Here is a 25,127-nt window from a genome sequence, read left to right as displayed (position 1 = left end):
TAGGGACTTAGGACCGGAGGATTTCATTTGTCAGACAGAGACAGATTCTAGAGAGAGAAAGTAGAGAGAGAAAGGCTCTGGTCCGGAGGGAAGCTGAGGACATATTTGGGAAGCTTATCAAGCCAGGATCAATCTTCACAACTGGAGTTTCAAGAGATTTGGCCTCTAAAGCCTTGAAAATTGAGATTGAAGTTTGAATTGGGAATTTGGGGGTTTGTCCAAATCTTGCATTTCTGAAGTTTCTGAGGTAAGGGTAGTACTTATAAGACTTAATCTAGTATGTATGGGTTTGAAATATCATATTAATTTCATGATTTAAGCTTGATTAAGGATGGATTGAGGAAAAAGGGGTTTGATAGGGTTTTCATGATTTCTTCATGATTTCTATGGTATAATGGTTAATACTTGATTTTATTGCTTAAAATATTGTTTTTGGATAGTGTTTATGCTTTGTAATGGTTCAAACTCGTATATTTTGGATTAGATTCATGATTGGAAGGAATTTTTGAGGTTTTCGAGGGTTTCTGGTCGCTAGTGCGCCGGGCTCAGTTCTTCGCGCCGGGCTTGAATTCATCAGAGACCATCATTGCAAAATCACGCCGGGCGCGAGGCAAGTCGCGCCGGGCTCAATTTAAAAACCGAGGTCTCTGTTTGAGTTTTGCGCCGGGCTTGATATTAGTGCGCCGGGCGTGCGTGTTTTGGTTTTGAGGTCTTCATGAAAGTTTTAGCCTTGGATGTTAGCTTTCCAATGGCGTTGGAATCATCCAAAAAGGAGGTCTAGAACTCCATATATGACTGTTTTAGTGAACAGGGGTCAAGCTGTCAGCATTGGTTATAGCTGTTACGGTTTTTAGCATTTTCAACAAAGTAAATGATGGAATTAGGACTTGATGTCTTCATACGAGTTGTAGGAAATCTTCTTATCTTTCATATGAGATAAGTATGAGCATGATAGGAGTAGTATAACTCTTAATATGCTATTTTATGTGAAGATTGTCATTTCATAAAGGGTAATTTGGTTAAGTTGATAGTTGTTTTGGGTGTTTAATTAATTATGATGATATATATTGGGTATGGAATGTGACATGATTTTGGAAATGATTGCATGTAATTGTGGAATATGCTATGTGCATGTGGTTTGGAAAAAAAGTAAATAGGACTTAAAGGAGTAAGGTTATGGTATGGATTAGATCTCTTGGTGAGATCAGGATATAATCTTTGGAAAAATATGAAATTGGGAATTCCATGGTGAGGATTCCAATGTGGAACTTTTCCAAAGGTTATATGATAAACCACTTCAGATGTTAGGTGGATTCTGAAGTACTCCTTTAAGTATTCTATTTGCTACCGGTATGGGGGCCAGGCCGAGTCATACCGATGGATGAAGTGGCCATGATCACCAGGGTTACGTGACGACGTAATTCCAGCTGTATAATTCCATGAGAGGTCAGGTGTGATTCCTGGGTTGCTGATATGTTTCAGCGTGCGTGTCAACACTTGGTGGATGGTGTTGAGGCCAACATTGTGAGGATATGTTGGTGTGAGATCATGGAATAATTATACAGTGGTGTGACTTTGTTTCTGGATGTGGAATATGTATACAAATGGTGTGGATTGTATGCATTGGATTTTAGATTTGATTTATATTTGGCATGGAAATAACTATTTATAAGGTTTATTTCCTTGGTGCGGATATATATATATTATGGATAAATATCTGTTTAATGATATTTTATCATGTACTATGGTTGGTTTTATATGTTCTAACCCTTGCATGTTTTCCATGTGGTTTGGACTGTGATGATCTCACTTTGTGGGGGAGCAGATCAGGTGTGAGGCTTGGGATAGCAAGAAGTCTTCTGATAGCTGCTTTGAGTAGTAGCAAGGTTTAGAGCTTGACCAGCACCTAGGGTGTCTATATTATATTATCTTTTGGATTACTGTATAACTTTACTAAGGATGATGACTCTGCTATAGCAGATTATATTATATATTTTGGAAACAATTTATATGTTATTGTATAATTACACTCTAGCGTAGCTGGCTTTTGCTCTATTTTCTATATTATATATCATTTTATTTTAGTTTGGTTATTGATGTGACGGCCTAGGGTGGGTCGTTACAGTTATGGTAGTAAAATTGTGATATATTTATTATTCTCACAGAAATCTTAAAGTAGAATTATTAATATTGTGAGAGGGAAGGAGTAATATTAAAGATATAAATAAATGAAAAAGTAATTAATATTATATTAAATAATAAAAAAGGATTTAGATTTTGTTAGAGAATACTCGAGGAGGAGTAACCGAAGAGATGGCATGAGTAGTGAGTAGTGAGTAGTGAGTAGTGAGTGTTACGTGAAAGTGATTTTCTTCTCCATCCCAAGATTCTCCAAGAATCCAAAAGACCCATGGCCAACAATCATTTTTCTTCTTCTTTTTGTTGTTGTGCCCGCTACGGCAGCGTTTTGAAGTCGAGAAAAACACACATCTACGCACTCATTCTCCTTGCCTGCGTGGCCTCCTATCTCCTGGCCGCGCACCAGCAGGAAGCGCGGCTCTCCGCCCTGAACCTCTCCGTCTTCCTGCCGTGCGACGGTTTGAATGTCTCGGCGCCTTCCAGAAGCTTCCCTCGGTGCAGCGCCAACTTCACGGAGTACACGCCGTGCGAGGATCCGCAGCGGTCGCTAGCGTACAAGCGGAGCAGAATGATATACAGAGAGAGGCACTGTCCGCAGGAAGCGTTGAAGTGTAGGGTTCCTGCGCCCTACGGATACCGGAACCCCTTCCCATGGCCCGCCAGCAGGGACCGAGCGTGGTTCGCCAACGTCCCCCACCGCGAGCTCACCGTCGAGAAGGCCGTTCAGAACTGGATCCGCTCCGACGGCGACCGCTTCATCTTCCCCGGCGGCGGAACCACCTTCCCCAACGGCGCTCAGGCCTACATTGAGGACATCGGAAAGTTGATTAATCTTAAAGATGGTTCCCTCAGGACTGCTCTTGATACTGGCTGTGGGGTAACCATTTCTAAATTATTATTATTATTATTATTATTCTCCTTAATTTCGCTTTAAATTAATAATTATCATTTTGCATTTCATGGAGATTTCATGACTCAAATCTTTCAATTCTGCATTTTATTTTCATCACCACCATCATCATCTGTTTGAGTGTTTATTGCCGGCAGAAAATCAAGATTTTTATTTTTTATTTTTTAGATTCTGAGAAAATATCATTTTTGTTGTGAAATTCTTATCTGTGTTAGTGAAAGTTGAACCGGATTTCGATCGGATCAAAGTGACTTTCTTAATTTTCTTAGTGAATGTTGAAGGGGTAACTTTGTGACTACCTGAGTTGGCTTATTTCTTAGTAATGAAGTCAAGCATGCAATTTTTGAAAATAAAAAAATAAAAAGTTGAAATGATATTGCTTCCATAGGGAACTGAGATGGCATTTGTCTTTATCTGGAATACGTGTTGGATATTGTTTAAAACCAAGGGATGTTTTCATGCAGTTGTTTTCGGAACACTAGTCAAATACAAGGAAGTGAAACTGCCTGTCTCCTCACTGCATGTTATATGTTCTTTTTAACCATGTTATTCATTTAGAAGTTATTTTCACTCGAATCATGTTTTTTTTTTTTTTTTTTTTACACAAAATCTTAAATTTAAGATATTATATATTTAGGGATGGCAATGGAGGCCCATCAGGCGGGTGGATGAAAATTGATCTCATATCCATTTCATATCTGCACGGGTATTTTTTAAGTGAATATTCATGAATTTCTTGAATACCCAAGGATATCCATGGATATTCATGGATATTTATAAATTTCTTAAGAAATTAAAAAAATTATATTATAAATAATTTTAAGTTTATATTTAATATCATTAAAATATTAAAAATAAAAATTCAATGTTAATTTTGAACTTGTATTTAACGTTAATTTTGTTGAAATAATAATAAAAAAGCAAGATAATCAATAACTTAAAATACATCAATCTCACAAGTAAGTGAAAGTCTCATATCACAAAGATGAGAGTGTAGTTTTAGGGTTATGCGGTACAAGGATAATTAGGATATTTAAGAAATATTATTAAACGAGTACCCGATATCATCATACTCGTCCCCGCCCTGTTTATAAACGGGTAAAAAATTATTCGTCCGCATTATCCACGACTATCTAATTAGCCTATGCATTTATTATCCGTAGCGAATTTTACCCACAGATACCTGCAGATGTGAGTATTTTTGTCATCTCTATATATATTGTTGGTTTTTAAAATAATTATCTTAAAAGGTATGCATATCATAATTTGTAATTAATTTATTATGTAAATTTTAACATTAAAAACACTTAAATGTTAAAGTGTTAAAATAAATATGTATAGAAATTTATGTAAACTTTGAAGGAAAGAAATATCTCATGGAATACATTCTCTTTATAGTGTTACTTATTCATGAACTTGGAAATTGGAAATTAAAAGACAAAACAAATTAGAAGAATTGGACAACATTTGATTCCTTTGCTTTTTTTCTTAAAAAACGATTATAACAATGTGCTAACTGGCTTGGTCAACAAATCGTCGGTTTTATTCGAACTGATCAACTTGATTTTTTTCAATAAAACTTTGAGTTCATCTATTGTGAATTATATAAAAAAATTGAAATGAGAGATTCTATTAAATATAAGAAACTTAATTTTCTAAGATAAATTAGTCAACAATAAAATCAATTAATCATTTACATTAATATAATGATTAAAAAATAAAATTGCTAATTGGCTTGGAGCAAATGATTCCAGTTTTTTATTTATTTTTCTCAACTCAAGTATGTTTTGGTGTATAATAGTTACTAACTTATGAATTTAATTAAAGTCTTGTGTGTATATATATTGCTTTAACTTCTCATCATTCTTGATCGTCTAACTTAGTGATTCTCTCTGATTAAATATTGATTTTTCAAAAATATTTTTAAAATGGTATAATATAATCTCATGTTTTTTAATGAAAAAACCTTTGTTTTGAATCTAAATCTTCCATTTTTGGAAGAAAAAAAAAACTTCCATATTATTAATCTAAATACTTAAACAAGGTTTTTAAATTTATACTCTTTTTTAAGAAGTCGTGTGATCAATTTATTTTTACTATTTGAATTCCTCTCAAATATAATTTTTATTATTTAAATTTATTGAATTGAGATTGAAATAATTGATTTTGATATTAATGATTTTTTGTGTATATGGAGGTTGCTAGCTGGGGAGCGTATCTTCTATCACGTGACATCGTAACAATGTCTATTGCACCAAGGGATACCCACGAAGCACAAGTTCAGTTTGCTCTGGAGCGAGGAGTTCCTGCATTCATCGGAATCCTAGCCACTAAGAGGCTCCCTTTCCCTTCCAGAGCTTTTGACATCTCCCATTGTTCTCGCTGCCTCATCCCTTGGGCTCAATATGGTACTATGCAATACTATAATCTTAATTACCCACGTACCACACCACATAACTATATATATTATTAAATATACAGATGGCATTTTTCTGAACGAAGTGGATCGAGTTCTACGCCCTGGCGGCTATTGGATTCTATCTGGCCCACCAATCAACTGGAAGAAATACTGGAAAGGGTGGCAAAGAAAAAAGAAGGACCTGCAAGAAGAGCAGACTAAAATTGAGAACGTTGCCAAAAGCCTTTGCTGGAACAAGCTAATCGAGAAGGACGATATTGCTATCTGGCAGAAACCCAAAAACCATTTTCATTGCAAGCCCACCCAACACCGCTCTTTCTGCACTGCAGTTGCACAAAACCATCCCGACAAGGCCTGGTTTGTCCAATCACCTTCCATATATGCATTGCATCTCTTCTGTTTCTTTCCATAATTCTTTTCGTCATCTTCAGGTATACTGACATGGAAACGTGTTTGACTCCTCTTCCTCAAGTGTCTAGCAAACAAGAAACCGCAGGTGGGCTACTGGACAATTGGCCAAAGAGATTCAAATCCATCCCCCCAAGGATTTATCAGGCTACAATACAAGGGATTACACCTGAAACTTATTCAGAAAATTCTGACATGTGGAACAAAAGGATATCTTATTATAAGACACTCAATAATCAACTAGGAACTGGGAGATATCGCAATCTTTTGGACATGAATGCCTATTTGGGTGGATTTGCCGCTGCACTAATTCAGGACCCTGTTTGGGTCATGAATGTGGTTCCTGTTCAGGCTAAGGTTAACACACTTGGGGTCATATATGAACGCGGATTCATTGGAATATACCATGACTGGTTTGCACAATTTATATAACCCCTTGTTCTATATTTCATAAATTTCTCCCACTTTCTCTCTCTCTCTCATATGCTTTAGTGAATCGTCTGATTCTCTTGCAGGTGTGAAGCAATGTCTACTTATCCTAGGACTTATGATCTGATTCATGCTGATTCACTGTTCAGCCTTTACAGTAACAGGTAATATATGTTATGTTTTATTTTTCTAGACAAATGTTTTGAGTGTTGAATTTATATAATTTCATGAGTTCTTCGTGTAATGGTTTTTACACTCTCAATCATTAAAAATATAGTAGAAATGATTTATAACATTTAAAATGATCGATGATCATAAAAGTCACCATTGGAATTCATGATTTGAAAGATAATGTAGAAATTCATTACACTCGAATTAAATTCTAACTTTAATATGTAAAACAATTAAACTCGCTTGTTTTAATTGATGTTAAAAATGTATTCATTAGTTGAAATAAATGAGTTTTGAAATATTCAAACGCCGTAAACTAGCTTAATTCTGTGTTGTAGATGTGAATTGGAAGACATTATGCTCGAAATGGATAGAATTCTTAGACCGGAAGGATGTGTTATCATCCGAGATGATGTTGATATATTGGTAAAAGTGAAGAGCATCGTGAATGGACTGGAATGGGATAGTATAATTGTAGACCACGAAGATGGTCCTCTTGTAAGAGAGAAACTTCTATTTGCTGTGAAGAAGTATTGGACAGCTCCAGCAGCTTCTGACAAGACTGATTAATTACTTTTCTTTTTCTGCTTCAGGTTTCCTTTTTTTTTGTTATTATTTTTTTCAATTTATTCCCTTTGTCTTTTAACTTAAATATTTTTTGGAGGGTAGGGGTATATGGAAGCATTTTTTGTGGAATGCAAATTCACTCTAATTGTGCATAGCACCAAGTCCAGAGATTAGCATTGCTGTGTTAGTAAGAATTACCAGAGTGATTAATTTCATATGATTTCACTACAACTGTCATAGTTACTTAGACAATGACCTTAGAAAGGCGTTAAGTGCTTAATAATTCTTGAGGACTTAGTGAGTTTGTCTGGTGATTAATACCTTAAATAAACGATAGTAATTAGTAATTTTGTTGCTTTAATTTCATTAAGTTAACAGTTTTCAGAAAGTAATATGAGAAAAGATACAGACTTTTTATCAGTACAGACTGGTTTGAGAATTTTTTTAAATAAATAATTACAAGCATATAATTTTATTTTCACTTTATTTTTTATTTAAAAAATATGTAAAAACATTTAAAATTTTCAATTTTTTTATGTTGTCGATCAATGATTTAACTTTTAAAGTTATAAAAGTCCACAAAAAAAAATCATCGTATAGTATGGAATGTTTAGAACATAAGTGTATATTTTTTTTTTTCATATTTAAAACTATTGAATAAAATGAAATAATATAATTTTTTTATTATTAAAAAACTAATAAAATATTTTTCAAACCAAATATGTCTTCTAAAATACAAGAGGGGCATTTATTGAACCAAATGATAGACTTGACACTACCTTAAGTTTTAGCTCAATTGCAAAGTAAACTACAATGAGATAAGTACAAAATATAAATTAAAATGTAGCTCATATATATTGTGAGGTTCGTAAATATGTCTACTTTTGAACGCAGACAAATTCTGGAACAAAAGATAAAAAGAAATTAAAATCTTGAAACAAGTGGAATTTGATGAAAGAAAATAAATTGACTGAATGACTGCACTTACAATTAAGGGTCAAATCTGAATAAGTGATTAGAGCTGGTTTGTCATGATCCCCATATAGGCATATATAATGCTCCAAAATGATAATAAAAAAATGAATGTAGCCTAAACACACACATAGAAAAAGAAATAGAAATGACTACTAAAAATTGAAGTTGGAAATTAAAGGAATGAAAATAATCTTCCTAAAGCAAAGGATACCCTTCATTTAGTATGTACACCATTTAAGCAATATTAAAATTCACAAGTGTTCTCTAACATGGTTCCTAATGTCATGTGCAATCCAAACCATTAATATGTAACAAAAGGACAAAGCACACTTATACTACATCTCAGTGAAAGTTGAATAATAGATAATTAGATATTGCCATACTTTTTTGTTTTCTTTTTGAGTTAAACTATACTAAGAATATTCAGAAGAAAAAACAACATTTCAAACTTAAAACATGTTAAGTGGTCCAAGAAAGAAACTATTGTCTACTACTCAGTAGCTATAAACATATTTAGTAAGGAACATAAATCATTTGAGGTTAGCCAGTCATAAAACCATTGCTGGTTTTCCGACATATTAACATATTCATCAAGTGATTTTGAATTAAAAGAAAAATTTTCAAAGCAATATGATCCGAAAGTTACCAGGCCATCCTTGAAACTCCACAAATACTGCACATGGCCTTACAATAGTTCAACACATGCCCGCACACAAACAGAAAATGTAGTTTAGCTACTTATGATTTCGTGAAAGTATTTTAAAAGCTTAGTTGTAACTAAACATTCTTGATCAACAACAGCAATATTTAAATCAAAACAAGGAAAAGCACAAACTAGAACTTTCTTGAGGTTGATTTCAGTCGGAACTTTCTCTTTATTTGTGATGGAGGAGACTCATGGGCTAAGGGCCCAACTACTAGGACTATGGCAAGGATGATGCATGAAGAGTGGGCCCAAGCCCAAGGAAGGTCTACCACTTTATTTTGTTGGGCTTTGTCTCAAGCCCATTAGATTAGGGATAATATAGGTTTGGGCCTTAGTGCCTTGTATTTTCTTTTAGGCCTTGTATTTTCGGCCTTATAGCTTAGGATTTACATTTAGAGGTCATTGGAATTTAGGGTTAATTAAAGTTGTATGTGAATTATCATTAGCATGTAATTAGCTTTGCATTTGATAAGCATTTTCGGCCATGTGCACACATGCACATGGTGTGACCTAAATACAACTCAAATGAGAAGCGAATCACATGCCAAAAGATAAGCACATGGGAGGTTCTGGGTTTGGCTCCCAAAATTTGAATTTTGAATTCAAATTTTGGGCGCCTAAGGTTAAGTAACCATACCATGGTTTTACTTAACCCTAGGCTAACCCTTGGTTCACTTTAACCTAATTTTTCCCTATATATTCTATATAGTTGAGACTTGTAGCTACTTTTGGATTAATTGAATGAGTTTTCACCATTTGAAACCTCTCCCTCCGAAAGTCTCTCAACCTACCTCTACTCTCCTTGAGCTCCTCTCCTTGTAGAGTTAGGTTGCTAATCTTCTTCCGGACTTAGCTTGTTCAAGTTTAGGTCACATTGTTTCTTCTTGGAGCTTCCTTCCTTGCCATACTTCCAAGGAACCAAGAAGGATTTGAAGGTGTTCTTGAGGATTCACCAAGTGGAACCTCATCAATTTGTGTGCTTAGGTGACAGAAATTGAACCATGGTATTTAGTTGCAATAAACGGGTAAAATTGACTATATCATTTCTTCATTGTGTTGCTATATATGATGCCTCATCTGAAGAGCAGGATCTTTGAATTGAATGTTAGGAATCAATTAATAGTAATAAACAAGTATCTTTTATGTAGAAAATGTATCTGGACAACGAAGCTAACAGAAAATCAAAACCTTGAAGCAAAAATCTTGATCAAGTATTTCTACGAATCGCGAAAACTAACAGTATTTGGATCGAACCAAAAGAGTGATGACGTGAACCTTGTTGAATAACTCAATAGTTACTTTGAAATGCAATGTATGTAGCAAAGGACCTTGGTCAACTCCTTTCTCAAATGGATATCAGTATATCACCAATTTGGAGCAATGTTAGTATATGTTTGTACCGATTTTTGAATGCAATTTTTTCTTGTCTCCCCCGTGTCTAAATGTCTAATTTATGTAGAAATTATTATTTATTATTTCAAATTGAACGTGAAAAATCATCCAAACACATTATTATGTGTTTCGAACCAAGATTTTGACTGTTTTTGAACCATTTAATAACTTATATTTGTCCAAAACTTTAAATAAAATATTTTTGATAATAAATTTCGAAAGATGTGTCATTTTTCCACCCTAAAAATGTTTAGCAACCTATTTAGTACCGTAAATAAAAAGAAAAAAAAAGAAGAAAACAATACAAAAGGTTATATTTTTTAGTAGTATATATAATAAAAAAAATAGTTCAATTCTTAACTTATATGACTATTGCTATAAAAAAAAATATTTAATTGTTTATTGGTCAATCATGTTTTTACACTCTTTAAGAAAGAATAAACTCACACAATTAAGATATGTAAATGTTAATGTATTACAAAATTATCACAAATAAAACAAAATGAGTGATTTTAATGATGTAATATGGGAGAATACTTTCAAAATGAGCATATTATTGACATTTATATTTATATATACACTAAATGAGTGATTTTGGAGGCTCATAATTGCAAGCAATCTTGGAGATATCATTCTCATATATGTAACAATTCTTTTGATTTCCTTTAATGTTGTACTTGTCTCAAAGGATACATGAGGGAGTCTGAGATTACACTCTGGGTTCTAGCTCGGTTGGAGGCTCCAATAGGTGAAGTATATGTAAAAACATTTTAATGCTCAAGTTAAGAAGAACACAAAGATCTAAGTGGATAATAAATAACAATAATTTTATCTTAATTGGTGCAACTATTTGTACTAATTGTAATGGAATTGAATTTGATGGACTTTACTTTCTGATTATCAGTTAGATAATACGACTGTTGATCAGAAGCTAATATTCTAATCTTTTACTATCATTATTAGTCATATATTATGACATGTTTCAAAGAGATTTTTAGTGACTTCGACATCTTTAATAGCTAAAAATGTCAAAACATAGCTCATGGCATATGTGATTTGATAGAGATGACTTTGACATTCTTGATGGTTGAGGGTGCCAAAATATTGTACATTACTTGTGAGACTTGGTCAGGTTAACTTTGCACTCTTCAATGACCAAGGGTGCCAAAGTTTTCTCAAAGTCACCAAAGTTGATCAAATCCGAGAGGATTGAGAAGAGTCATCATAGTAAATCTATTTGGTACAATTGCGCTAGTTGTAATTACCTTTGATTTCTTCATGAGTCAATTTGATTGACTTAACGACTATGAAGTGTGAATTAAGACATGTGTTCATTAACTCTCTTTTAATACAAATGTAAGAAAAAAAATTTCTCCCTTAAAAATTTTATTCAAAATTTACTAACATAAATATTAAAATAAAATAACCTTACTTATCAACGATCAAAATTAAGTACAATTTATTAAGAATGATCGAATGTGACTATTTCAATAAGAATTAAACTTAATAATATGTCTTTATATTTAATATTGATATCGATTAAAAATAGTAATAATCGCACTTACAGAACTATTAGTAAAAAAAAGGCATTCCGTGCCTGTATTGTATTAAAAAAAAAAGGGAAAAAATGAGAAATTATTTATAAAAAAGATAATTATTGGAAAATAAATAAAAGATAAAATGGGTCATGTAAAAATAGAAACCTAAAGTAGTTATTAAAAGTGATATATCATTTATATATTAGTATTAGTATAGATTTATTAGTTTTAAGTTCTTAAATTTGATTAAAAAATAAAAGGGTATAATGGTCAAAAAAGTGAAGCTCAAGGTGGTTACCGAAAAGAGTATCTTCTTTATAGATTAGTATAGATATACTCAGATTTTTTGTTGTTGTTAAATTTGTAAAATGAACTAAATTTGATTTGTATAAAAAAATATTATTAAAACTTCAATAAAAAAAATCTAAATGAGTTTTTCTGTTTCTTAAAAAAAAAAAAAAAAAAAACGGTGCCACTAAGCGTTTCTTAACTGTTAATCTCAGAAGACGGAGGAGCAGGAGCATTTATCAACAATCGTCTTCTCCCATCGTGTTAGGGTTTACAGATTGGCAATTCCATCTGTTTCTCCGCACTCACCAACTCTCTGGAATAGAAGCAGTTCCAATCTCCAAATCACTAACTGCATTCGAATGCATCCAACGACACAGCACGGCGTCGCTGTTCCTCCAATATTTCGTTTCGGTCATATCCCTAAGATTTTGGACACTGTCGTGCGTCCACTGCACCATGTTTTGTTCCTTCCCGTCGATCACGTCCTCTGCCTCTGACCTCGAACCCTAATTTTTCTCTTCGTCGTCTCAGTTTCCGGTTACTTTGCTTCTCTCTCTATAACTACTGGTAAGGGCAATGAACATGATCGATAATTATTCATTACTCTGTGGAATCTGTAGTGTTTGTCTTTTTCTTCTTTTCAAATTTGATGCATGTTAAAGCTTTATTGTGTTGCAATTTTGGAATTGAATGTGTCATTGTGCAAATGCAAAGTGAAGTTAGGTTGGTTTCAAACATTGTTTGTGGATTTGGTATGAGATAAGTTCATACCGTTGTTGGGTTTATTTTTTGTGATCCATTTCTTTTTATGAACTAAGTAAATTAAATTGACTTGCGTGTTTCTCCCAATTTGGTGAAGGTTTTTAATGGATGGGGATCGAAACGAGTTGGGTAGTGTGCATGAAGGGAATGTTGATATTAGACCTCAGACATCGAATAACTTGGACTTGAATGTGGAGCAGAACTGTTATAGTAGCCCAAATGTTACTCATGCTAATGACATTCAGCCCTCTTCTCCTTCTTCGGCTCATGTATTCAGTGCCGATACTGTGTTTGGAATTGGTACGGAGTTTGAGTCCGATGATCATGCATACAGATTCTATAACAAGTATGCAAGACTGGTGGGTTTCAATGTTAGAAAAGATTGGATCAATAGGAGTAAGGTGCATGGCCAGGTGGTGTCTAGGAAGTTTACCTGCTCCAAAGAGGGATACCGTAGGAAAGACAAACGAGATGTTAATGTGAAGAAACACCGGAAGGAAACAAGAACTGGTTGCTTAGCACATATGATTGTCACGCGGCGACCAGATGGTAAATACCTGGTTACCCATTTTGAAGCTCAACATAATCATGACAATATAAACCCTAACAATGCAAATGTGTTAAACTTGCAAAATGAATTTAGTGTTGCTCAAGCGGTGGAAGCTGACTCAAACAATAGTTTAGGACCTAAATCAAAGTCAGCATTAGATATGTTGAATAAAAAGATAAATGCTCGTGAATCTCTTGATCTACTTTCAATGAATTATGACAATTGCCTTCATTTTGCAAGGGAACGAGATATTAGCAAAGGAGAAGCAGGGCGTTTGCTTGGTTACTTCCAGAGGCAGCACTTTGAAAATCCAACATTTTTTTATGCCATACAGCTTGATGTTGATGACAAGGTTAGCAATCTTTTTTGGGCTGATGACAATATGGTGGTGGATTATGACCATTTTGGTGATGTCATTTGCTTGGATACAGCTTGCAGAACAAATAAAAATATTCGGCCACTTGTACAGTTTTTGGGTGTTAACCATCACAAACAAGTGTTAATCTTTGCTGCTGCTTTTCTGTATGATGATTCCATTGAATCATTTAATTGGCTATTTCGAACTTTCACTAATGCAATGTCTGGGAAAAAGCCAAAAGTCATTCTCACAGAACAAGAAGCTGTAATTATTGAAGCAGTCAATACAGTGTTACCTGACACAAAGCATTGTACATGTGTTAGGCAGTTGTATGAGAACACTTTGAAACACCTCAGCCATGTTGTTAAGGATGTTAAATCTTTTGCAAATGATCTACGGAGCAGTATTTATGACCCCAAGGATGAGGAAGAATTTACTCAAGCTTGGGAGGCTATGCTGGAGAAGTATAATCTCCAGCAAAATGAATGGCTGAGATGGATGTATAGAGAAAGAGAGAGCTGGGCTGTTGTCTTTGGTCGGAATACATTTTTTGTAGACATCAAAGGCTTTCATTTAGGAGAGGTTTTGTCTCAAAAGTTTAGAAGTTATCTAAATCCTGACCTTGATGTACTTCAATTTTTTAAGCATTTTGAAAGGGTAGTAGATGAGCAACATTATAAAGAAATAGAAGCTAGTGATGAAATGAGCAGGTGTTTGCCAAGGCTAATGGGTAATGTGGTATTGTTGAAGCGGGCAAGCGATATTTATACTACAAGAGCATTTGAAGTATTTCAGCGAGCATATGAGAAGTCTTTAAATGTTCTTGTTCACCAACATAGTGGAAAGGGATCATTGTTTGAGTACAAAGCAAATATATTTGGGCATACCAGACAATACAGTGTTACCTTCAATTCTTCTGATGACACAGTTGTCTGCGGTTGTATGAAGTTTGAGCATGTTGGATTTCTGTGTAGCCATGCATTAAAAGTTCTTGATCATAGAAACATAAAAGTAGTTCCATCTCGGTACATATTGGAGAGATGGACAGGAGATGCAAGGTTGCGAAAACTTAGGGAGATTAGGCAATGTAAAATGCAAGATAATCCTAAAATGATTGTTGCAAGCTGTTACAAAGATTTGTGCCACAGATTGCTCAAGTTATCAGCAAGAGCCTCTGAATCTATGGAGGCTTATCAATTTGCCGTGAGGCATCTTGATGAAATGATGGTAGGAGTGGAGAAAATCATGACATTAAAAGTTGAGGAAGGTCAAGTTATCACCTCAAATAATATTGATGTAAATGCTTCAGAAAGTGAGCCTGCAGAGATCTTTATAAATGGACATGCAGTTGAGGATCGGGATGAAAGTAACAGAGCAAATGGAGGAAAAGACAGGAGAGCTACATCAGATAGGGGTCATCTAACAACCATGACTTGTAATGGAACTGATTCTGATACGATTCTGAATGTAGAAGTATCTCCACCAGATACTGTAGTCTGCATTTCTAGCCCCTCATCTGCATATGTTTCATCTCAGTCTGCAACACCAAATCCCATTCTGCAGGTCAACTTTTATCATTTATCAGATATGATAGTTTATACTGTGATCATATTATTTGTTTACAAATATCAACAAACATAATGCTCATTACTTTTAAGAAATTATGTTTTCTCTCTCTCTCTCTATATATATATATGTGTGTGTGTGCGCACACGCACATGTGTGTACAAACATGAGAATATGACGTGTTGATTCTATCATTTTTGTATAGGGTTTGTACAGATTTGAAGCCAATCAAGTGGTTCATTGCATGTATGAACAGCCTAATCTTGTGCTGAACCATCAATCTAATTCTAACATGTTACAATCGCCAAACTTCTTTTCTAACCAGCAGGATTCTCCTGGTCAATCTCAACTACTGCAGGTGTTTATTTTTCCAGTCATCAAGTGTTTTGGTTGTATCCGGAATATGCATCTATGTATAACATGTTAAGAAATTTTTACTCAGGAGCCTATAATCCAGAGCACATACCATGAGTCCATGCCAAGCAATAATCAGATGCGACAGGTAAACACTTCTTGGTCATAAACCATCACCAACTCCACCCCTAAAAAAAAAAAATTGTGATGGATGGGGTGGATTCATGTCGGCTAATTTTTTAAATCTGCTTTGTGTATATTGGTTGTAGGGGATGGATCTTGACATCCAAAATCCACATTCATCTTCATTCTTGTTGTATGACCATAGATACAGAAGTTCCGAGTCTGCTTGAAGTACAAGGGAAGAACATGCTTGAATCATTTCTCTAATACTGTTCTGGTAGTGCCAATATTTTTGCTGTACAGTGGGGATCCATCTAGATAAGCATTGAGAACAGAGTCAACCTTCTCTCTTTGTAGATAACCAAATATTAATCATGTGATATTGTGTAGCTCATATAAACGTTATATAATTTAATTTTTATGGCTACACAACTTTTTGGAGTGAAAGCCAACATAGATGTACAAATACGTTCATATTTTTTGGTGGATAATACATTCCTTTTCATCCTCTTATTTCTTGTCTTGAATTACTTTTGTTCTGCTGTTGTTTTTACAAGGAATGCAATTAAAAGATAGTTGCCATTCTGAACTAGAAAAACTTTTGGAAACTCTAAAGATGTAATGCTTGATAAATTGTGCCCGAGAAGATTCTGAAAATTGTTGATACTTCTGAAACACCGTAAGTTGATATACAATGAGAAAAGTTATTATTTTAAAAAAGTCATGCCTTTATCTTTTAAGCTCGATAATTTAAACAAGAATCAATGACTTATATTATTCTTATTTCTCACAATAATTTATATATATATATATATATATATATATTATATAATTTTAGTTGCACGATATTAATTATTATGGATCTGGATTCTCTCACTTTAGCTTATAACATTTGCACATGACTTCGTTATTTTAAGAGATACAAATTCAACGGTGGGACATTCTGCCGAAATTCGGGACCCTGTCCAATTATAGGTTATTTGGTTCATGACCTTGTTCTTGAGTCTATAGTGTATTCTACATCTCTTCTAAATTGATAAGGAAGTATTTGGCCAAAATTTTCCCCTTCCCCTTTTGGAAATTTGATGTTGTCAACCAATGGGTGTCTCCGATACCCGTTCCTCAGATTGCCCGAGTGAATTTTGGACGAGATTCATGACCATTTTGGCATCATAGTTTCATTTTTCCTGCTTCCACACTGTTTGTGTTAAGATCGTTTGACTACTTTGAAATAAATTCTACCGTACGCTACTTTTATTTTGTTTTATTGACTTTCCTTCTGTAGAATTTTCCAATCGTTAAGCCACATTCATCACTCGTCCACATGTTGAGTCTTTTTCTAATGTTCCCATTTGCTGACTTTTCATTAATGTGCTTGACAAAATATCTGAACTAAACGGTAAACTAGGATGTGTAAATTGCAACCACCAAACTCAGCTGTTGGAGCATCAACGATACAAATTGGCTTATCATTATATATTTATAAAGTGATCCAAACTTAGATGCTCACATGATCGTCAGAATTTGCACATAAATTTTTATTTTTTTTATTTTTTTTTCTGAAAAGAGCAAAACAAAACAAAAGATAAACGCACTCAAGGTTGCTTGAATGTGGGGTGGGAGGTTGGCTATTTTTAGAGAAGCAAGATGGTATTATGCATGTCTTCGGCTTCCTTGAAATGACAGAATCATTATTAGCCAAAACATTTGTTAGGGAAGGAGAAAATAAAGATGTACCTTTCTATTTAATATTTCGGTTAAATCAATTATTTTCAGGATTTTATTTTTTCAATCCATAAAAAGTGTTTTAAGTCAACATTTATGCATAGTGAGCAGAGAGAACTTATAATTCTTATGCAAGTAACATGTTTATCATACATAAGAAAATATTGAAATAATTTATATACGAATTTTTCTTATTTAAATATTTTAATAAATCTTAATTTTTTATTTAATAGCGGGTAATATTTTTTATTATTCAATTTTCACTCATTTTTATTTTCTGTTGTTAGAAAAGTTTAGACCCAATGTTACACATCTTTCATACCCATGTTATTTCAAAAGGTTGTGTAAAAAGATTTACTGAGTTTGTGTTTTTGGAAATACAACACGAAAGATATTATGTTTTTAGAAATCATATTCTCGAAAATATTATAACACGAAATTTTATTTCTAATAATATTTAAAAATAAATTTGACTAGATTTAAATATTTTTATAAATATTTAAAAATTTAAAATGATTAAAATAAAAATAGTTGGAATGAAAATTATAATTGAATTAGAAAATAAATTTTCACATTTTCTATGAAAATTATTTTCACTCCTCTCGTCATGAGAATAGAAGTAACTTAAATCATAATATATTTACTTTATTGGAAATAAATAATACTCAAATATTTTTTTAAAAGTCGTAATAATTATAGGAATTCCACTAACTCAAATTATCATAAATGGATTTTTAATCCTTAAAACAAACACATGGTAATAGAAAATATAAAATAATATAAAATTTTTGTTGACTAGAGTTTTTAACAATCAATTCACCAAATAATGAATACAGAAATTTTATATTTTAAAAATATTCCTCACCCATTTGCTTAAAACTAGTAATTGATAAATAATTAGAAAATATAAATTATTGTTCAATCTCAAAGAAATATAAAGATAATGTATATAATGTTAAACAAAAAATATTCTATTGTTACCGATAAGATGTAATATAATCTTCTCTCTTGCTCTTAACTACTTAAAGTTCCCTTTTCAACCAAATTACACGGATTAAAAATGTTAAAACATAGTTGATGACTAGATTTTTGAAAGAAAAAAAAAAGTACTATTAAACTACTGATATACTAAGCTCCCCTTTACTTAAAGTCAAAATCTTCAGTCATATTAATTGCAGAAAAATTAGAAAAACTTAAATAGTCATGAATGACAAAATGAAACGGACAATAAATGCTTTTAATACTTTTTGGTAAAAGTCTTGTATCAAACTCCATCAAAACTTTTTATAGTGTTATAGATAAGACTCGTCACATATAAATTATACAATTCTCAATAAATGTGAAACAACCACGATATATACATCGTGTGAACATTACGTGCTTAACGTGTATATAATTATAATTTATCGTACACAGTAAATTTATTTGATTTTAATAATAATTTATTTTAAATTTGAATTAGTTAATAATATAAATGTTTTCATATGCATATAAATTAAAGTCATTTTTCTCCCTTTTATTATATATTTTGTTACAGGAAGAAAGAAAATTCATAAATACCAGTTACACCCTTGGTGGTACTGCTGGTGCAGTTACATTATGGCCAATTTTGTAAATACACGTAGGAGTGTTTTTTAGGTAATAGTCATTCAGCGAATCCTCGTATACTTTACTACCATATGGAGCATTAACAATGACGGAAAATAATTATTTATACTTGGTCGGTAAATAAAAAAAGAAAAGCGAGTGAAGTGTTAAAAAAAGAAAAAGAAAAAGAAAAAGAAAATAATTATCTAAATCTCCGACACTCTCTCTAACTACAAAATCCACACTTGTTCATCTTCTTCTTCTATCATCATTCATCATTCTCTCTCCACCAATGACTTGACTTCACAAATGGGCTTTCTCCGACGACTCTTCGGTGGCGCCAAAAAACCCTCCGCTAAGAGAAAATGGCCCTTCTTCAAACACACCGTCAACAGCAAGTCACTCCCAGCCCCTCCCTCCACCCACTTTCATTCTTCCTCTCCCTTGGACGCTAACAAGCATGCCATCGCCGTCGCCGCCGCTACCGCCGCCGTCGCCGAAGCCGCTCTCGCCGCCGCACACGCCGCTGCCGAGGTTGTCAGACTCACTAGTGGCGCCTCCGCCGCCGCCGGTGTTAGCCAGCTGCGGTGCTCGGAGGTGACCGCCGCCGTTAAGATACAATCTGCGTTCCGTGGTTATTTGGTAAGTACATAAATACTAAAAACTGAAGAGAAAAAAAAATGTTTTATTTTCATAGTTTATGATGTTTGATGACGATGTCCTGTGGCCATCGTTTTTATTCATTTTGTTCTTTTTGTTTAAGAAAATTCTTCCGTGGTCATAGCGAGTCAGGTAATTTCAAATTTGTTGACTCTTTTTTTTTTTTTTTTTTTTTTTAATTTCTTTCGTTGAAATGAAATTTTTCCTACGAATTTTCGACAGTGGGATTTTATTTTAAAATTAATTTTGGCACTGAAAGCAACCTGTTCCGTGGACATAGGTGTTGGTCCCCTTCCACCACCACACCACCACATCTTTGCTTCCTTCCAAAATTTATATGAATTAAATTTTAAATAATTTAATTATAGACTCTTTTTTTTTTTTTTATATTTTTTTATAGTAAGATTCTGGAAAGTGTTCGTTCTCTCTGTCCTCTGGAGTTGGATACTGCTGCCGAATGCTGACAATTTGCTATATGGGTATCATGTCATCGGATTCAAATTTACGATTGACTAATTATACACTTATAATAATATATCTTATAATTCATTTTTTGCTTTATCCTTTCTCTTAAATTATAAAAATTCTTTACAAGTATCGTTCTTCTTTCTGTTTTATTAGAGTTGTTGTTACCTCTTCTTATCACGTGCTAGTGTGATCCGTTTTATTTAATTTGTTTTTGAGTCATTTCTGCCATTTGTGTTTGAGCACCTTCTATTCTGCCTTATCTCCTGAACTTTGGCCCTCAACTGCAAGAATGTAATTTCCATTAGAAAATTTTGCTCTCTACTCTAGTCCCTATTCAATTAGTTTTTCCAATTTATTAGTTTGATTGACAAAAAAGAACGATGGGAAGGGAAATAGAGACTCCTGTGTCTAAGGTGGAGAAAATACCCTAATCGCTTGAGATGTCTATGAAGGGGTGAAATTTTAGGCGAGCAACAACAAACTAGGTTTTAGTGGTGAGGTTGATATAGTATGCACATGATTCTAACTTCAAACTTTGTTGTTATTGTTATAATTTATATTCATTAATAAAAACAATGTTAAGTTTTTTTTTCTTCTTTGAATAACAAGTGCCATTTTTGGAATTTGAGTGTATGGAAATTGGAGGTGATTGTGGGGATTGAAAAGAGGAAAATGGGACGTGTGTGAATAGCATAAGAGAGGACCCACATAGTTGGTGAGTTATGATAGTTACCTTTGCAGGAGGCAAATAAGAAATGGCCCTGTTCCAAAAAACATCAAAGGTTAGTGGCCCTGTGCCAGCCCATCAACCACATCTAAGGTCATGGCCTTAACTACTCATTGGTGGGGGTTGCTATTACTCAATGTAATGTATAGGAGAGAGAGAGAGAGAGACCAGCAAGTCGGTAACCACTAATTTTGTTTTTGGCCGAGTATGAGGGGAGTATTTGTGATCAAGTCTTCTTCTTGCCAAATCAAAAGAGGAAAAGAAAATGCCATTCCTTTGTGGGAATAAAAGGGCCTTTTCACTTCACTTTACTTTAAGATAAACACATTCTAACTTTAATGTGAAACAAGTTACTCTAGTTAAAGGTCACTAACCCACTATAATGCATTCTTTTGTTTGCAAAGGTAGAGAAAGAGAGAGAGAAGAAGGTTACAATATTCATTGAACTAATGAGCTAAACTCTTCTACCTTTTTGCCTTTCTGCTGGTTATGCTAACCAAGTGAAAAGGGAAATGTAGCATTAGCATAGGAAGCTTCAACGAATAAAAGAGTAATGACCTTTACACAACAAATTTTTACATTAATTTATACATGAGGATAACTTTTACACAAAGGAAAGACATAAAAAAATAGGTTGAAAATGAGATAAAATAAATGATCCATATAGGAGGGCTTTTGACGGTGTGTGTTTAATAATGATTGTGTCCAGCAGCCCCCCGTTGTGGATATTTCTCATTTACTTAAGAGTGTTGTAAGATTTGGATTTCCTTGCTTGTCAGTAATATAAATATTATTTTATTTCATTATGTAGAAGGTCCTAAGTTATGGAAATTGATTTTTGATTGGTCATGAAGATATGGATTGTTAAATTAGTAAAAAATAAAAATGTTTTTGGGCAGGCAAGGAGGGCATTGAGAGCACTTAAAGCATTGGTGAAATTACAAGCATTGGTTAGGGGCCACATAGTGAGAAAGCAAAGTGCAGATATGCTGAGGCGCATGCAAACATTGGTGCGACTTCAGGCCCAGGCACGTGCAAGTCGTGCGCACTTGTCAGATACTACTCCTTCTTTCAACTCCTCCCTTTCTAACTACCCTGTAAGCATTAAGCAACACACTTTCTTATTTCACATTTCTTTTTCTTTGCTAACTTTTTCGTTTTCGTACCAAGTTCAGAAACCCTACATGCAATGCCAATGTCAATTTATTCAAACATGTTTCTTTCCACCTTATCTGCTACGAAATTTCTTTCCACCTTGTCCGAAAAGCGTGTAGTAAAAGCTGAGCCAGCGTAATACCAAATTGCAAAATATATATCATGTTTTAGGTTGAATATGAATTGTGATTAATGTGAATTATATATTTAAAAGTATTACTCGGCAAAGAATGACTCAACAACTATTAACCTCTCTCATTCATTTTTTATTGATACTTAATTGCAGGTCCCTGAAGAATATGAGCACCCACCTCGTGCCTTCAGTACAAAATTTGATGGATCATCTATACTTAAGGTACACGATTCTTCCCCATATAAACATGATTGAGTACAGCTTCCACAATGAGGTTACGCGCTCAAAAAAGTTTTTATTTATTAGTAATAATTTTAGAAAATTATTTGTTAAATAATAAATTATTCAAAATTAAATATTTTTTTTCTAAAAAAAGATCCTCATCCTATTATAATTTTTATAAAAAGGACTCTATTACTTCCTTAACTCCACTGATGTTCTTTCTCTTGCCTTCTTACTATCTCAACAAAACATGATTTCTGATTGTATTTTCCTTTTTTGCCTTTTGTTTTGCCAGGTAAAAGGCTTAACAATATCTTGTATTTTCCATTCTGTTTCATTTCTTCTTCCTACTTCAAATGCATTTTTCTTTTAAAACTTGCAGAGATGTAGTTCCAATGCCAATTTTAGGAACCATGACTCAGAACGAGCCCGGTTTGACTCAAATTGGTTAAACCGTTGGATGGAACTAGATAACATGTGCAACCAAAGTGGAGAGTATGCTTCATTGAGAAATGGTCGCCATGATGATGATAAAAGTGACAAGATTCTTGAAGTAGATACTTGGAGGCCTCACTTCAAGTCCCACCATAGTAGTAGCGCCTCCTTTCAGACAGCACATTATTATTTGAGTTCTGAATATAATAATGACAACTTTGAGTCTCCATCAAAACGTTCATCAAAGGCTCTAAATCAAAGTCTAAACTCTTTGAAGTTTCACAAAGGAAAAGAAGAAGCAACTTCAAGAACTGCTGACAATAGTCCACAAGCATTTTCTGCCACCTCTAGAAATGGAAGCGGTGCAAGGAGAGGACCCTTTACCCCTACCAGGAGTGAGTGTTCGTGGGATTACTTCAGTGGCTTCTCGGGTCACCCCAATTACATGGCTAACACTGAATCTTTTCGAGCCAAGGTGAGATCACAAAGTGCACCAAGACAAAGGGTGGAGTTTGACAGATACGGTTCCATTAGGAGGCATGCTCAGGGTCTTTGTGATGTGGAGCATGATTCAGATTTAAGGAACAAAGTCTTACCTGCCTCAAACAGTGTGAACAAAATTGGGAGCACCAATTTAAGGTGACATTGAGTGCATGTGTTATAAGACAGTCCCACTTTTTCCACAAAAAAAAAAAAAAAAAAAAAAAAATGTTTCCTCTTTTTGAGTTTCTTGTGTGTGGTAGCAGTTGAGAATGTAATTATTTTTCACATGTAATTCATATAGTCCATACATGATTGTTCCCGTTGTTGACGTTTTCTGTGAGTGGATTTGTAAATCATGACTTGGTTTGACTGTTTGCTTAGTGGAGTGCATGTTTTGAATCGTAACTTACATGGAACTAGCCCCTTCATGTGAATAATTTAATGGTGGTGGATCGAAGTAATCATTTCTCGTTAGGGACAATTGCTTGGCAGTTGGCACATCATAATGTTTACGACAAATACTTCAGTTTTTTTAATTGAAGGAGGGAAAAAATCCATCATTATATTTCAATAACACTTGTTCATAAACTATACATATTTTTTATTCGTATTGTTACTATTTTCAGATAAATGCATTAATTCATTTACTGTAGAGTCACTAAAGGTGTGTTTGATTTGACGTTTAAATCGTGTAAACATCTGTTCAACTTAAAGCAATAACTTTGTTGCTTCTCAATTCTTGCATCGAAAAGTGAAAAATTATGGTTACATTTACAAAAACGCATACCCAAACACTCTGTAAGTGTCTGTTTTTAAAGTTGAGTGCAGTTAAATTTGACAGAATTGGTTTTGAACCTTTATAGATAGTAGTAATGTTTATTGAAATTAATTTCAATCATAAATTTTGCATCGAAGGATTCCAGAGGAAATGATTTTATTGGTACAACGAACAAGCACTATTTTTTTACACTGTACTTAGAGGTTAAAGCTAAAGCTTATAATGTTGTCAAAATCCAATAAGCTGGTTTTGCTTTTTTTGAAGCTTTCATCTAGTCTATTCCAGAAAACGGGTTTTCTTTTTGCTATCAAATTATAAATTTCTTATCATGTAATAAACTTATAATCTATATAACTTGTATTCCAATTTTGTCCTGCACTTCAAAAGTGGGATAATGTATTTTATATAGATGTACAACAAGCATTTTTTTTCTTCTCTCTTTAATTTGCACAGGTGCGACCAACTTCCCTGATCATTCTCATTTTTTTATATTTAAAATATCCCATTGTGCATAAAAGTATATATATATATATATATATATATATATATATATTATTTTGTTTAAAAAGAAAATCTTGTGTGGTAATTATTTAAAGAAGATCTGTTTCTCCTAGACTGTTGATTTTACTTGGTATTCCCATTTTAATTTATTCACTGTTAATTCACGGAAATTAGCTCTAAGCTTTCTTTCTAGTTTAGCCTTTCGGTGGTCCACTTAATCAGAAACGGACATGAAACAAAAGGACAAAATAATTCATATATGACAGCGTTACTCACCTCTTTGGATCTTTCCCTTATCATGTTCTGTTCTAGTTTTTGTTTTTCTTGAGGCTACGAAATGCAACTGTGTCCTTGGATGCTCATTGCAGACCATGCAGTTGAAATAAGTGATTATATGGATCTGGTTATGAGAATAATATGGAATTAGTACTTCTTCTCATTTGCCCTCTATGATCTAGTTTTGGCCCACTAAAACACCCTACTTCTCCTTTTGTGTATCAAATGCCTACTTAGAAATTAGAATACACTTTTCTTTTACTGCTTTTATAACGTGTGACGCCCTTCATTATGCCAAAAATTATTTCCTACTAGCGAA

The 25,127-nt window shown here is 33.6% G+C and overlaps 3 protein-coding genes across 7 annotated transcripts; all 3 read left to right on the top strand.

The window, feature by feature from the left end:
* Positions 1 to 2,246: 2,246 nt before the first annotated feature.
* Positions 2,247 to 7,253, top strand: LOC109794170 (putative methyltransferase PMT16). The gene is made up of 6 exons (XM_020353649.3): positions 2,247 to 3,016; positions 5,247 to 5,457; positions 5,531 to 5,825; positions 5,900 to 6,289; positions 6,392 to 6,469; positions 6,815 to 7,253. Exons 1-6 carry the CDS (start codon positions 2,411 to 2,413, stop codon positions 7,044 to 7,046), a joined length of 1,812 nt encoding a protein of 603 aa, XP_020209238.1. The 5' UTR covers positions 2,247 to 2,410; the 3' UTR covers positions 7,047 to 7,253.
* Positions 7,254 to 12,131: 4,878 nt separating this feature from the next.
* Positions 12,132 to 16,171, top strand: LOC109818339 (protein FAR1-RELATED SEQUENCE 9). 4 transcript variants are annotated; one of them, XR_014427990.1, is made up of 5 exons: positions 12,132 to 12,512; positions 12,805 to 15,178; positions 15,387 to 15,427; positions 15,540 to 15,683; positions 15,805 to 15,894. XR_014427990.1 is itself a non-coding variant. In XM_020383787.3 (5 exons), the coding sequence occupies exons 2-5, from the start codon at positions 12,812 to 12,814 to the stop codon at positions 15,886 to 15,888; spliced, it is 2,664 nt and encodes an 887-aa protein (XP_020239376.1). In that variant the 5' UTR covers positions 12,135 to 12,512; positions 12,805 to 12,811; the 3' UTR covers positions 15,889 to 16,171. The 4 variants fall into 4 exon arrangements, 2 of the variants coding, with proteins under 2 accessions (XP_020239386.1, XP_020239376.1); XM_020383787.3 differs by having other exon boundaries at positions 12,135 to 12,512; positions 15,387 to 15,539; positions 15,624 to 15,683; positions 15,805 to 16,171; XR_014427991.1 differs by lacking the exon at positions 15,387 to 15,427.
* Positions 16,172 to 19,098: 2,927 nt separating this feature from the next.
* Positions 19,099 to 23,658, top strand: IQD23 (IQ-domain 23). Of its 2 annotated transcripts, XM_020378642.3 has the most exons (4): positions 19,102 to 19,612; positions 21,725 to 21,922; positions 22,267 to 22,335; positions 22,718 to 23,658. In XM_020378642.3, exons 1-4 carry the CDS (start codon positions 19,280 to 19,282, stop codon positions 23,411 to 23,413), a joined length of 1,296 nt encoding a protein of 431 aa, XP_020234231.1. In that variant the 5' UTR covers positions 19,102 to 19,279; the 3' UTR covers positions 23,414 to 23,658. The 2 variants fall into 2 exon arrangements, with proteins under 2 accessions (XP_029126462.1, XP_020234231.1); XM_029270629.2 differs by lacking the exon at positions 21,725 to 21,922 and having other exon boundaries at positions 19,099 to 19,612.
* Positions 23,659 to 25,127: the final 1,469 nt, after the last annotated feature.

This window comes from Cajanus cajan, chromosome 7 (assembly GCF_000230855.2).
Source record: "Cajanus cajan strain Asha chromosome 7, NIPB_CcT2T_4, whole genome shotgun sequence".
Lineage (NCBI taxonomy): Eukaryota > Viridiplantae > Streptophyta > Magnoliopsida > Fabales > Fabaceae > Cajanus > Cajanus cajan.
The sequence above is the reverse complement of the archived record's forward strand: the minus strand, read 5'-3'. Positions and strand labels throughout refer to the sequence as shown.